Here is a 13,112-nt window from a genome sequence, read left to right as displayed (position 1 = left end):
GCCACGTGTTGGAGTCACGCGAACTTTGCAGGGCTAATCGCGTGGGTGGGGATGACTGAGGTGCATTTCATTTCTCGTACTCGTGAACTTTATGCGGTGATTTTCCGAACTCTGTAACTAATCAGCATTTCGTTGAATTAACCACGAACTTTGAATCTCTAGAACACCGATCAGTCAAAACCAAAATCCTGAAACTGGTATAATTTTTTTTAGTTTTAGTATTGCTGGTGAATTCGTCCCCATTCATTAATACGTATAAATTTATTAAGCCATTTGAGTTATTCACGTTGACAAGTTTCCTGTAATCAAATTTACCAGCGCGACGCTTTATTTTAATACAATATGAAATGTTGGCTCCTCATTGGGTGCATGAAAATCAGCAATGCGCACGACATTGTTAATTAAGTGTAGAATGTACTCACTCTCCATAGTAGGTACCTAGAGTAAGTTTCACCACACTCTTATGTAATGTGGTTATTGAAAGGGACGCAAACTTTGTAAAATTCTATTGAAGCGAAATATTATCAAGCAAACGGGCCCTAAATAAGCGCTGACCACTAATACGAGATTTTAGATGAACAAATTATAAACAAATAAATACTTGTAAAACTGCTCGCACTTAATGATATTACATTTCTATAGCGTAACACCTTCTGATGGCAGTGACTTTTTTCATAAAGTGAGTCGAAGTTACTTCTTTAAGTTTTACTGAAGATATATTCGAGGTTCGGTTCAGGGTTTGTTCTTAGACGCAATGAAAGAAGAATGCTTGCCTGCCGAGTTGTTTTGATATGGAAGCAGCAGTTGATCATACATATTCATTATACATTCCTCATACAAGAGCGAAAAGGGAATGAGGAATGATTATAATTAGGTTAAAAAGTGAAAGGGAAATGACGAACTAGTGTCTGTTCTCGACGTTTGTGGCAGCCAACATTAATGTCTTATGCATGTTTTCGAGAAATAATTTCTTATTAAACATTATCAATATGCCAGTTTCAGATTATTGATTTTAAACTTCCATTCCTGCAATTCCGTGAACAATTTTAAAGTTATAAATTCAGATAAATCAACTGTAATTTAGATACAAACTTCTTCATTCTGAAACTAAATAAGAAAACGAAATGAAATTTTCCTAGATTTTATCAGTTGAATCTTATTGGTGAAAATTTTGAAAATAATTATGATTTCTATTCAAAATTGGCTTTTTTGGTAAGAAAAAAAATTTTGCAATTCGCTCCTTCTGCCTTATACATTTTGAACCCCACATTTGAGTCCCAAATTTTGGTCCCACATTTGAGCTCCAAATTTGAGCCATACATTTTAGCCCTACATTATTATGCTGACGACAAAGAAGTGGTCAACCATGCTGATGCATGTAGCCATCATGCTCATGCTGCTGGATCAGCACGCTCAAGGTGAGTCAAGCTTCAAGCATGAGTGTCATGATGTTGACATTCACCGACCGATGAGTGATGGCCGTTGGATCATTACTCACGCAGCGTTGAAGTCACCATCACTCACATGAGCACCACAGTCAATGCTGAGATGCTCAGATGAATAATGAGTATATGCTTATTATTATACTATAAGTACAGAGATTATTATAGACGATTGAAGGTAAAGTTATAGATACGACGAACCAAAATTTATTCATTTTTCAGGCAAAATTGCTCAAAATAATGGAAGCAGACGCAATTTTTACGCTAATTCAAGATTGATTTAGCAATTAAATGACAATGCATATGCACGTAAAACTTCGCAGACAGAACACGCAGAGCAGAAAGCCCAATACAGAGTGTGCTGATCAGAGCAGGGGTTGTAACAGAGACCAGAGCAGAGCGCAGAGACCGCATCAAACAGAGAGCGCACCAACAGAGCTACAAGTCGTGCGTGACTCGCGGCTACGCTCTCTGTCCTGCCACCAGCGTTATGCCGTCAACTGTACCAGCGTTATGTCATCAACTGTACCAGCGTTATGTCATTAACTGTAACAGTAACAGAGTTATAGCACTAACAGCAACAGAGTTATAGTGCTAACAGCAGCAGAGTTATAGCGATAACAGCAGCAGATTTATAGCGCTAACAGCAACAGTGTTATAGCGCTAACACCAGCAGAGTTATAGCGCTAACAGCAGCAGAGTTATAGCACTAACAGCAACAGCTTTGTAGAATCAGCTGCACCAGCGTTATAGGATGTAATAAGACATAGTAGGTATTTGAAACACGGCCGATCGAAATACGAATGGTTCGTTTCCGCTGCTTATCAATACTTCAATATTAAAGCATTTCCAACTAATTTGTTCGGAAAAAAATTAGCAAGAATTCTAGCGCTGCAAAAATCCACTGAAGAGTTCTTACATTACACAACTTTATGATGGTGGAGTCCATTCCCCTTCTCACCCTCATCGTCCTCTCCCCACACTCCATTTCCACCCTCCCCTTTCCTTGACTTCCACCCACCCACTATAATCCAGAGAGCTTTTTTCAGTTGATTTCTCTTTTAATATTCATTGTTTTGCCTGTAAAATTTTACACGTTATAAACTTGTTGCTGACAGCGACACAGGCGGCAAAAAACACACACACATAAACTTCAAATTTTCTCGAGATATCAGAAAAAAAATTTTGATTAATCTCAAGGTGAGTGCAATTGGTACCAGACAGTGATATAAAAATCATTTTATAATAAGTGTCGATGGCATTCCAACCAAAATTGAGAAGGCATTCCAACTAAAATGGCATTCCAACTAAAATAAAGAAATCATAAAATATGAACGATTTGAAAGAAAATCTTCCCTCTTGAATATCCTCCGTCTGAGTCTTTTCGCTTTGCAGAAGAATATTCTTTCTGGCAACATCTTGTCTGCGGGACTTTATCCAGTCGTCAATAAGTCTTCTTAGTCTTATAACCTGTCACTTATCATCACATGTCTCTCATATAAATTATCATCACATGTCTCTCATATAAACTATTTTCCGTGTTATCAAGCGCATATTCAACACCAAACTGCCTGGGAAGTTTCCAGAACAGGACGCACGCCCAGCCTCGGGTATGGAAGCTTCCAGTCAAGCCTGCCAGCCGCACGACACATGCACGTTATGCGGCGCTGTTGGCTGCCGCTCGCTCTTCCTGGATCTTGTGACGTCGATCATCTGTTTCTTAGTAAAAATTATTCCAGGGGTAACCGCGGTGTTCGGCTGGCCACACATTCCCCCACGATGATTTAAAAATGAGATTCGTAGACAACCACCACATGAGAACCGATGCCAGATGTTGCCGGGCTTGATGATACCAGATGTTGCCATGCTTGATGATACCAGATGTTGTCAGGCTTGATGATACCAGATGTTGTCATGCTTGATGATACCAGATGTTGTCATGCTTGATGATACCAGATGTTGCCATGCTTAATGATAGCAGATGTTGCCAAGCCTCGATGATATCAGCAGATGTTGCCAGGCTTAATGATACCAGAAGTTTCCGAAACATGATTCTGTGTGTTTTGATATCAATATACAAAAGTTGAAACTTAATAAAATTAATTTTCCGGTTTAAAATACTCTTGTTTTGAAGCAAAGTTCTAGAAATGTTTTAAAGTCAGTGGATGAGATCATCACTTGGCTGGCGTTGCAGTCACTGCGTTGGAAGACCTCAAAGTTATTAGCAACATTGCAATCTCATTAAGCGTGATTAAAGTTAATTGTTACATGACTTTCATACAGTAAATTTAAGAAATATAATAATGAATTATTGGTATTTTTATTTTATTTCTGTTCCTGACATCATTTTACGCATACTCTTTTTTCGAAGCGGAGAAGTGGTATATTTTGATTAAACATTAATAACAGATCGTTAGGATTATTAATTTTTATTATTATGCTATATTAAGATTATTCAGCTATATTATTCGGGAGAAATTATGAAAAAATTTAAAAAAATTACAAAAGATATAAATTGTTTCTAAGAATTATAAATGATAGCTTGCAATTTTTTGTTAAACAGAAATTTCGTGTAAAGCAGATAACTGTTGTTAGTGCTGTAAACCATGCAAATTAATTTACTGTCAATCTTCTGTCCTGCATAGAACGAGATTAAAAAGACATGGATAAAATATCACAATTAACATTAATAATTACACATAAATAATTACCCATTAATAATTGACCATTAATAATTGACCATTAATAATTGCCCATTAATAATTACCTCTTAATAGTTATTCATTATTAATAACCGATTAATGGTTGTACCTAAATTATTACCCCTCAATAATTACCCACAATAATTACCCAATAATAATAAAACCTTAATAATTACCCGTTAATAATTACCCATTAACTAAACTGCAACAACACGAAGAGAGCAAGAAAGGAAACGTAATTTGTTCACCAGGACAAACATATGCAGCAACTGAAGAACCGCAAAGGTTAGGCAGCTCATGGACTTGCCGGGCGTTTTGCTTTCTTTTGGCTAAACATTTAAAGCACATCGACACTAAGAAAAATTAGTGAGACATTGTCCAAATTGTGTTGTATTTTCCCAATTGTGTGGGTCATTCTGACCCAGTTTTGCCCTACAAAAAGGCGTTTTGTTGTTATTGTGTTGGTGTGTTGTTGTGTTGGTGTGTTGGTGTGCTGTTGTGTTGGTGTGTTGTTGTGTTGGTGTGTTGGTGTGTTGGTGTGTTGTTGTGTTGTTGTGTTGTTGTGTTGGTGTGTTGTTGTGTTGTTGTTTGGTGTGTTGTTGTGTTGGTTTGTTGTTGTGTTGTTGTTTGGTGTGTTGTTGTGTTTGTGTGTTGGTGTGTTGTTGTGTTGTTGAGTTGTTGTGTTGGTGTGTTGGTGTGTTGTTGTGTTGTTGTGTTAGTGTGTTGTTGTTTGGTGTGTTGGTGTGTTGGTGTGTTGTTGTTTGGTGTGTTGGTGTGTTGTTGTGTTGTTGTGTTGTTGTGTTGTTGTGTTGGTGTGTTGTTGTGTTGGTGTGTTGGTGTGTTGTTGTTTGGTGTGTTGGTTTGTTGGTGTGTTGGTGTGTTGGTGTGTTGTTGTGTTGGTGTGTTGTTGTGTTTTTGTGTTGTTGTGTTGGTGTGTTGTTGTGTTGTTGTTTGGTGTGTTGTTGTGTTGTTGTTTGGTGTGTTGTTGTGTTGGTGTGTTGGTTTGTTGTTGTGTTTTGGGTTTTGTGTTTTTGTTTTTTTTTGTGTTTTTGTGTTGTTGTCTTGGTGTATGATTCTGTTCAGGTGATTGCACTCATGACTAAATGATTAATGTCAATTGATGCCATTTTTTTAATTATAAACTTTTTGGTACTTGAAACTGATAAACTAGGTAAGGACGACCCACAAAAGAGCAATAAGTACATCGCTATTTGAACAATGACTCTTACATTCCTCTGAGTGTATGTTTGCTTGTCACTGGAGGATGTTCACCGCTCGAAGGAACAGATGTAGGAGGGACAGAAAACTTCTCCTTAATTAACAAGAAAACAAACTTAGTTCTTTTTACGAGGGCTCTAATGACAAGCAAGGTAAACTTTCTGAAACATAATTTTACATTCCTCTGAGTGTATGTTTGCCGGCCATTGGAGGATGTTCACCGCTCGAAGGAACAGATGTTGGAAAGACAGAAAACTTCTCCTTAATTAACAAGAAAACAAACTTAGTTCTTTTTACGAGGGCTCTAATGACAAGCAAGGTAAACTTTCTGAAACATAATTAAGTTTAACGAAGCACAAGAACTTCCGCAACCTTCTTATAAGGTACGGGGTTGTAATACCGGTTGTCATTTAGGATTAATAAGAAATGGTATAACAGCTACAAACTTAGAGTTTTTTTTTTTTGGGGGGGGGGTGAACTTAATGATAGAAAAATCGAGCCAAATTTTCAATATAATAATAAAATTTACGAAACACAAGATTTTGCATCCTCCATGTACAGGGAATTATGCCGGACGGCATTTAGTACAAATAAACGATCATTATAATTTATAATAAATTATAAAGCATAATAAAAAATATCGGCTATGAACTTCTGTGTTGGTGGTACCCTGCAGGATGTAGACAAAACACAACTTGATGAACAGTATACATCAAAGTACTGATATGTTTTCATTAAAAGTTTATTCTTAGCATAATTTTCTACTAAAAACTTTCTCCCTCCTTGATTTTCATGATATTTGAAGGAGTTACAAGATGATGAATACTTGTGTATGAAAATGAAAATCATTTGTTAAGATTTTGCTAAGAATCGAAAATGGAAAAAAAATCGCAGAAAATTCACATTGTTTTCTTTCCAGAAGGGTCGGGCACGAGCTCAATGATTTTTTTAACATTTCAATTATACAACTTTACTAAGTTACTTTTTTTAAAGGGGAAACTTTGAAGGGAACATAGTAATATAATATAAAAATATGTATATATACTACAATTTCGATTAAAGACCAGAGCATGCTTTTTATTAATAATCTTCTTCGTTTTTTCACTGAGTCAAACAAAATTTCTTGCTGGCGCCGGGAGATCAAAAAGCAGGTTCCCAAATGAAATTTTAATGGAATGCGACGTTTCGAAAATACAATCAAACTTGCATAAAAGAGAAGCTTCTGCCAAAATGAACCAATATACTACAATATAAACTTTATAGTAACTTCATATAAACCCCTCAGGTTCAGAGCGGCACCCCCGGCAGAGCAGCAACGCCACCACCACAGAGCAGCTCTGCAGAGGCCGCGACTCTGAGGAGTACTTCAGACTCTCTGCCGGCGACGACTGCAGAGACGTTGTTAGGTGCGGTGTACGGTCTCTTATATGTCTAATATATGACTAATGTAAGCCTAATATAGGCCTAATATACGACTAATGTAAGCCAAATATAGGCCTAATATATGAATAATGTAAGACAAATATAGGCCTAATATATGACTAATGTAAGCCTAGTATGGGCCTAATATATGACTAATGTAAGCCTAATATAGGCCTAATATATGACTAATGTAAATCAAATATAGGCCTAATATATGACTAATGTAAGCCTAGTATGGGCCTAATATATGACTAATGTGAGCCTAGTATAGGCCCTGTCTCTTATACACATCTAGATGTGTATAAGAGACAGGTGTTGGAGTGTTGGAGTGTTGATGTGTTGTTGTGTTGTTGTGTTGGTGTGTTGATGTGTTGTTGTGTTGTTGTGTTGGAGTGTTGTTGTGTTGTTGTGTTGTTGTGTTGTTGTGTTGGTGTGTTGTTGTGTTGNCTAATGTAAGCCTAGTATGGGCCTAATATATGATTAATGTAAGCCTAATATATGACTAATGTAAGCCTAATATAGGCCTAATATATGACTAATGTAAGCCTAGTATGGGCCTAATATATGATTAATGTAAGCCTAATATATGACTAATGTAAGCCTAATATAGGCCTAATATATGACTAATGTAAGCCTAGTATGGGCCTAATATATGATTAATGTAAGCCCAATATATGACTAATGTAAGCCTAATATATGACTAATGTAAGCCTAATGTAAGCCTAATGTAAGCCTAATATATGACTAATGTAAGCCAGTATGGGCCTAATATATGACTAATGTAAGCCTGATATAGGACTAATATATGACTAATAAATGACTAATGTAAGACCAATATAGGCCTAATATATGACTAATGTAAGCCAGTATGGGCCTAATATATGATTAATGTAAGCCCAATATATGACTAATGTAAGCCAAATATATGACTAATATATGCCTAATGTAAGCCTAATGTAAGCCTAATGTAAGCCTAATGTAAGCCTAATGTAAGCCTAATGTAAGCCTAATATATGACTAATGTAAGCCTAATATATGACTAATGTAAGCCCAATATATGACTAATGTAAGCCTAATGTAAGCCTAATGTAAGCCTAATATATGACTAATGTAAGCCTAATGTAAGCCTAATGTAAGCCTAATATATGACTAATGTAAGCCTAATATAGGACTAATGTAAGCCTAATGTAAGCCTAATATATGACTAATGTAAGCCTAATATAGGACTAGTGTAAGCCTAATATAGGACTAATGTAAGCCTAATATAGGACTAATGTATGACTAATGTAAGCCAAATATATGCCTAATATTGGTCTAATATATGCCTAAAGAAGGCCTTATATAAGCCTAATATATGCCTAATATAAGTCCAATATATGCCTCATAAAGGCCTAATATATGTATTACATATAGAGATATAATGAAGACTTAATATAAGGCTAATATAAATCGAAATAAATAGGAAGTATCGCGTCGGTAGTATACATGCACATATATGGTCTTATATATATGTTCGCTCGATAATTTGATTACAAATCAAGAGGAGGTCAATTGAAGTCTCTACACTCAGAACAATATACGGGTCATGTTTCGGGTTATGTTATGTTATACGGGTCATGTATACGGGTTATGTTATGTTATACGGGTCATGTATACGGGTTATGTTATGTTATACGGGTCATGTATACGGGCCCAGGTATTGACACACAGCCCAGAGTGGCTTCACCCATTTCTCCAAAAAGTCTCACTCATTCAAAGTCTCACTCATTTCTCCAAAAAGTCTCACATTCAAAGTCTCACTCATTTCTCCAAAAAGTCTCACATTCAAAGTCTCACTCATTTCTCCAAAAAGTCTCACATTCAAAGTCTCACTCATTGCTCCAAAAAGTCTCACCCATTTCTCCAAAAAGTCTCACTCATTCAAAGTCTCACCCATTTCTCCAAATGTATCGGTAAATTGTGCTCGTAACAAGTCTCATAAATGTATAACTAACATTCACATTTAGAAAAAATTCAAATATATTACAGATTTTATTACAGCGAACATCCAAAAATTAGCCCGCGATTCTTTGTCCAGCTAATTAATGTGCAAAACCCCCTATATATCATATATACGTATAGCACCCAAATATGCAGAACACCTATACATTTCATATTTAGGCAAAATACTTAAATATCATTTTTATGCATAGCACCTAAATATCATATATATGTATAATACATAATTATCATATATGTATAGTAACCTAAATATGACCTATATTTATTATATTTACTATACTACTATAATATTACTATATATAGTAGTATATCTTACTATACTATAATATTTACTATAAAAATATATAGTAAATAAATGCTAGGGCCCTATACACTATACAGGGTCTGTCTCTTATACACATCTAGATGTGTATAAGAGACAGATGTTATACGGGTCATGTTACGGGTTATGTTATGTTATACGGGTCATGTATACGGGTTATGTTATGTTATACGGGTCATGTATACGGGTTATGTTATGTTATACGGGTCATGTATACGGGTTATGTTATGTTATACGGGTCATGTTACGGGTTATGTTATGTTATACGGGTCATGTTACGGGTNTGCGCTAAAAATAAAACAGCGAAAAGAAAACATGTCAAGACAACGTAATGAGTATGCAAAATGATCTTACTAAAACTGTGCGCAAGCACGATTTTAGCACACGTCACTGAAAGTTCTATCAAACGCTTATGGCTACATCGATCTGTCTGATTTTTGGTGAAGAGATGCAGATAAACATAGGGAACAAATCCTAACCTTTCAAATTTTTTTAACTCTATTACTTTTCGAGTTACAGCCATTCAAAGTTGGGTATCGTTTTTTTTGGGACACCCTGTATAGACTTCATTGAGCAGTTATAAGCCTTTGTTCACGTGAGTACATTTTTTAATGTCCACTACTACATTATTGGGAACCAAAATTCTTTTTAATGTGGCAATGTTTGGTTTTCTTGAAGCGCATATATGTGCTAAGCAGCCACATAATCCCGTAAATATTTTCCCGGAAATGAATGTTCATGTGATATTTATCAATATTGGCTGCCGCATGCGAATTTTACGTAAAATTTGCAGTAATTATCAAACACTAAAGACAATTCTTAAATAAGACCATTATTGATCACTAAAGACAATATCTAAGTCACATTTCTTCTTATACTACACCGTATTAAAGATTCCTCGGACAATTAGCATTATTAGAAACAAAATTCACTATAATAATGAATAAAACACTGCAAAAATATATTTCAATTGGATTCTGAACATAATCCCATTCGGTGTGCACCCAGCCAGGAAAAGAAGCTGTTCTGACATAGAAAAAAAAGAAGTGAAACAATCCAAGGTTCAAAAAATTTTATTTATAACAAAATATATATATAATTAGTTAATTACTGAATATTTAATTGCATGACAGATGTGACCGCAGTGGACGCTCTGGCCCCAGCCGCCTGGCCGCAGTGCGGTGCCCCAACGGCCTCGCCTTCGACGTCGACAGACAAGTCTGTGACTGGAAGACCAAAGTCCGCAACTGCGACAGACTTGAGAGTGAGACTTGAGAGTGAGACTTGAGAGTGAGACTTGAGAGTGAGACTTGAGAGTGAGACTTGAGAGTGAGACTTGAGAGTGAGACTTGCAGGCATTGCTTGTGATAGTGATTAGGAGTCTCATTAGTCAGCAGACATGGCTTGGGATAGTGGTTAAGAGTCTTATTAATCAGCAGACATGGCTTGTGTTAGTGATTAGGAGTCTCATTAGTCAGCATACACGGCTTGTGTTAGTGATTAGGAGTCTTATTAATCAGCAGACATGGCTTTACATGGCTTGTGTTAGTGATTAGGAGTCTCATTAGTCAGCAGACATGGCTTGTGTTAGTGATTAGGAGTCTTGTTAATCAGCAGACATGGCTTGTATTAGTGATTAGGAGTCTTATTAGTCAGCAGACATGGCTTGTGTTAGTGATTAGGAGTCTCATTAGTCAGCAGACATGGCTTGTAGTAGTGATTAGGAGACATTAGTCAGCGGACATGGCTTGTGTTAGTGATTAGGAGTCTCATTAATCAGCAGACATAGCTTGTGTTAGTGATTAGGAGTCTTATTAATCAGCAGACACGGCTTGGGATAGTGATTAGGAACCTCATTAATCAGCAGACATGGCTTGTATTAGTGATTAGGAGTCTTATTAGTCAGCAGACATGGCTTGTAGTAGTGATTAGGAGTCTCATTTGTAAGCAGACATGGCTTGTGATAGTGATTAAGATACCGCATCATTTTTATGTTGACTCGACCTGGGGTCCTGATAACGCGTACGTAACATATCTGTTATTCTATTTCACCGTAACCCATCTGTCCTCACATCATCTGTCCTCACATCATCTCTCCTCACATCATCTGTCCTCACATCATCTGTCCTCACATCATCTGTCCTCACATCACCTGTCCTCACATCATCTGTCCTCACATCATCTGTCCTCACATCATCTGTCCTCATATCATCTGTCCTCACATCATCTGTCCTTACATCACATCCCCTTACATCACATCCCCCCAGGACCGCGGAAGATTAAGCCGCTGCTGGTGACGGAGGAGCCGCTGTGCTCGGGGACGGACCTGGCGTGCGGCAGCGGCGTGTGTGTCGCCAAGGAGCTCTTCTGTGATGGCAAACCTGACTGTGATGACGGTTCCGACGAGAACACGTGTGGTGAGTTAGCCGGTGCATGTGATGTCAGGATTGTGATGCTAGGGTGGCAGCATGTGCGGTGTAGAGGGTGTCATGCTCAGTGTTACATGTAACAGCATTATTGTATAAGAGGGGTAACAGGCTCAGTGTATAGGAGTTGGATCAAGCTCAGTATATGTTGTAACACTATCGAAGTGGAGTAAAGAGCGGTAGGATATGTTATACTATCAGGAAATTTATACAACGATATTTTTACCGCAGGTGTGGAAGAAGATCCAAACCGAGCCCAGGTGTGCGACAAAAGTCAATGCGTTTTGCCAGAATGTTTCTGTTCCGTGGACGGCACTAGAATTCCTGGTGATATCAACCCAAAACAAACACCGCAAATGATCACCATCACATTTTCAGGAGCAATCAACCTTGATAATGTGGATTTGTACGATGACATCTTCAACGGGGAAAGAAAGAATCCCAACGGTTGTCAAGTGAAAGCAACGTTCTTCACGTCGCACAAGTACACCAATTACTCCGCAGTTCAAGAACTACACAGGAAAGGCCATGAGATCGCTGTGTTCTCGATCTCGAACAAAGAAAGTCGAGACTATTGGTCCCATGGAACATACGACGACTGGCTTGCTGAAATGGCTGGGGCCAGACTCATCGTCGAACGTTTCGCCAATATCACAGATAATTCCATCGTCGGGTTACGAGCGCCCTACCTCAGGGTTGGAGGAAACGCTCAGTTCGACATGATGAACGATCAGTTCTTCTTCTACGACGCTTCGATTACAGCGCCATTGGGGAAACTTCCGCTATGGCCGTACACATTGTACTTCAGGATGCCTCACAAATGTCACGGGAACGGCCAAAATTGTCCATCACGCTCCCACCCCGTCTGGGAAATGGTCATGAACGAAATGGACAGAAGAGACGACCCAGAGTTTGACGAAGGACTATCTGGGTGTCATTACGTCGACTCCTGCACCAACATCCGGACTCCAAAGCAATTTGCCCATTTCCTCGAGCACAACTTCAGACGACACTACAACACAAACCGTGCACCACTCGGCTTGCATTTCCACGCTTCTTGGCTAAAAGGAAACAAAAATTTTAAAAAGGAACTCATCAATTTCATTCAGTCAAAATCGGGCAACCCTGACGTGTATTTCGTGACCATGCTTCAAGTGATTCAATGGATGCAAGCACCGACCGAAGTGGCAGGACTTCGCGATTTCCCAGAATGGAAGGAGAAATGCGACGTGCAAGGTCTGCCATTTTGCTCATTACCAAACACTTGCCCGGTGAGGACACGAGAGATTCCTGACGAGACTTTGAGTTTGTTCACCTGCATGGACTGCCCCCGCAACTACCCCTGGCTGCTCGACCCTACCGGGGATGGCGTGGAAATTATATAATCATCATAGTCTTTGTAAACTGTTGATAATTTTTTTAATTTACCCAATTTATTTGAAAATATAGTATTTCTTTACAAAGTACCGTACGCAACTATTAATCTCATGATTCACTGGTAATGTGTCGAGCCAATTATAATCACCTTAATAATATAATATATGTAGAAGTCATGGATATAAAACCTAAATTTTTTACA

The 13,112-nt window shown here is 37.8% G+C and overlaps 1 protein-coding gene across 1 annotated transcript; it reads left to right on the top strand.

Annotated features, from left to right (window-relative positions):
- Positions 1–1,217: 1,217 nt before the first annotated feature.
- LOC108681649 (chitin deacetylase 1) lies at positions 1,218–13,112 on the top strand. Its single transcript, XM_018170702.2, has 5 exons — positions 1,218–1,418; positions 6,648–6,768; positions 10,241–10,371; positions 11,375–11,524; positions 11,765–13,112. Exons 1-5 carry the CDS (start codon positions 1,340–1,342, stop codon positions 12,916–12,918), a joined length of 1,635 nt encoding a protein of 544 aa, XP_018026191.2. The 5' UTR covers positions 1,218–1,339; the 3' UTR covers positions 12,919–13,112.

This window comes from Hyalella azteca, unplaced genomic scaffold (assembly GCF_000764305.2).
Source record: "Hyalella azteca isolate HAZT.00-mixed unplaced genomic scaffold, Hazt_2.0.2 contig12396, whole genome shotgun sequence".
In the NCBI taxonomy this organism is placed as follows: domain Eukaryota; kingdom Metazoa; phylum Arthropoda; class Malacostraca; order Amphipoda; family Hyalellidae; genus Hyalella; species Hyalella azteca.
Note: the sequence above shows the minus strand (reverse complement) of the source record. Positions and strands in the feature narration are given on the sequence as shown.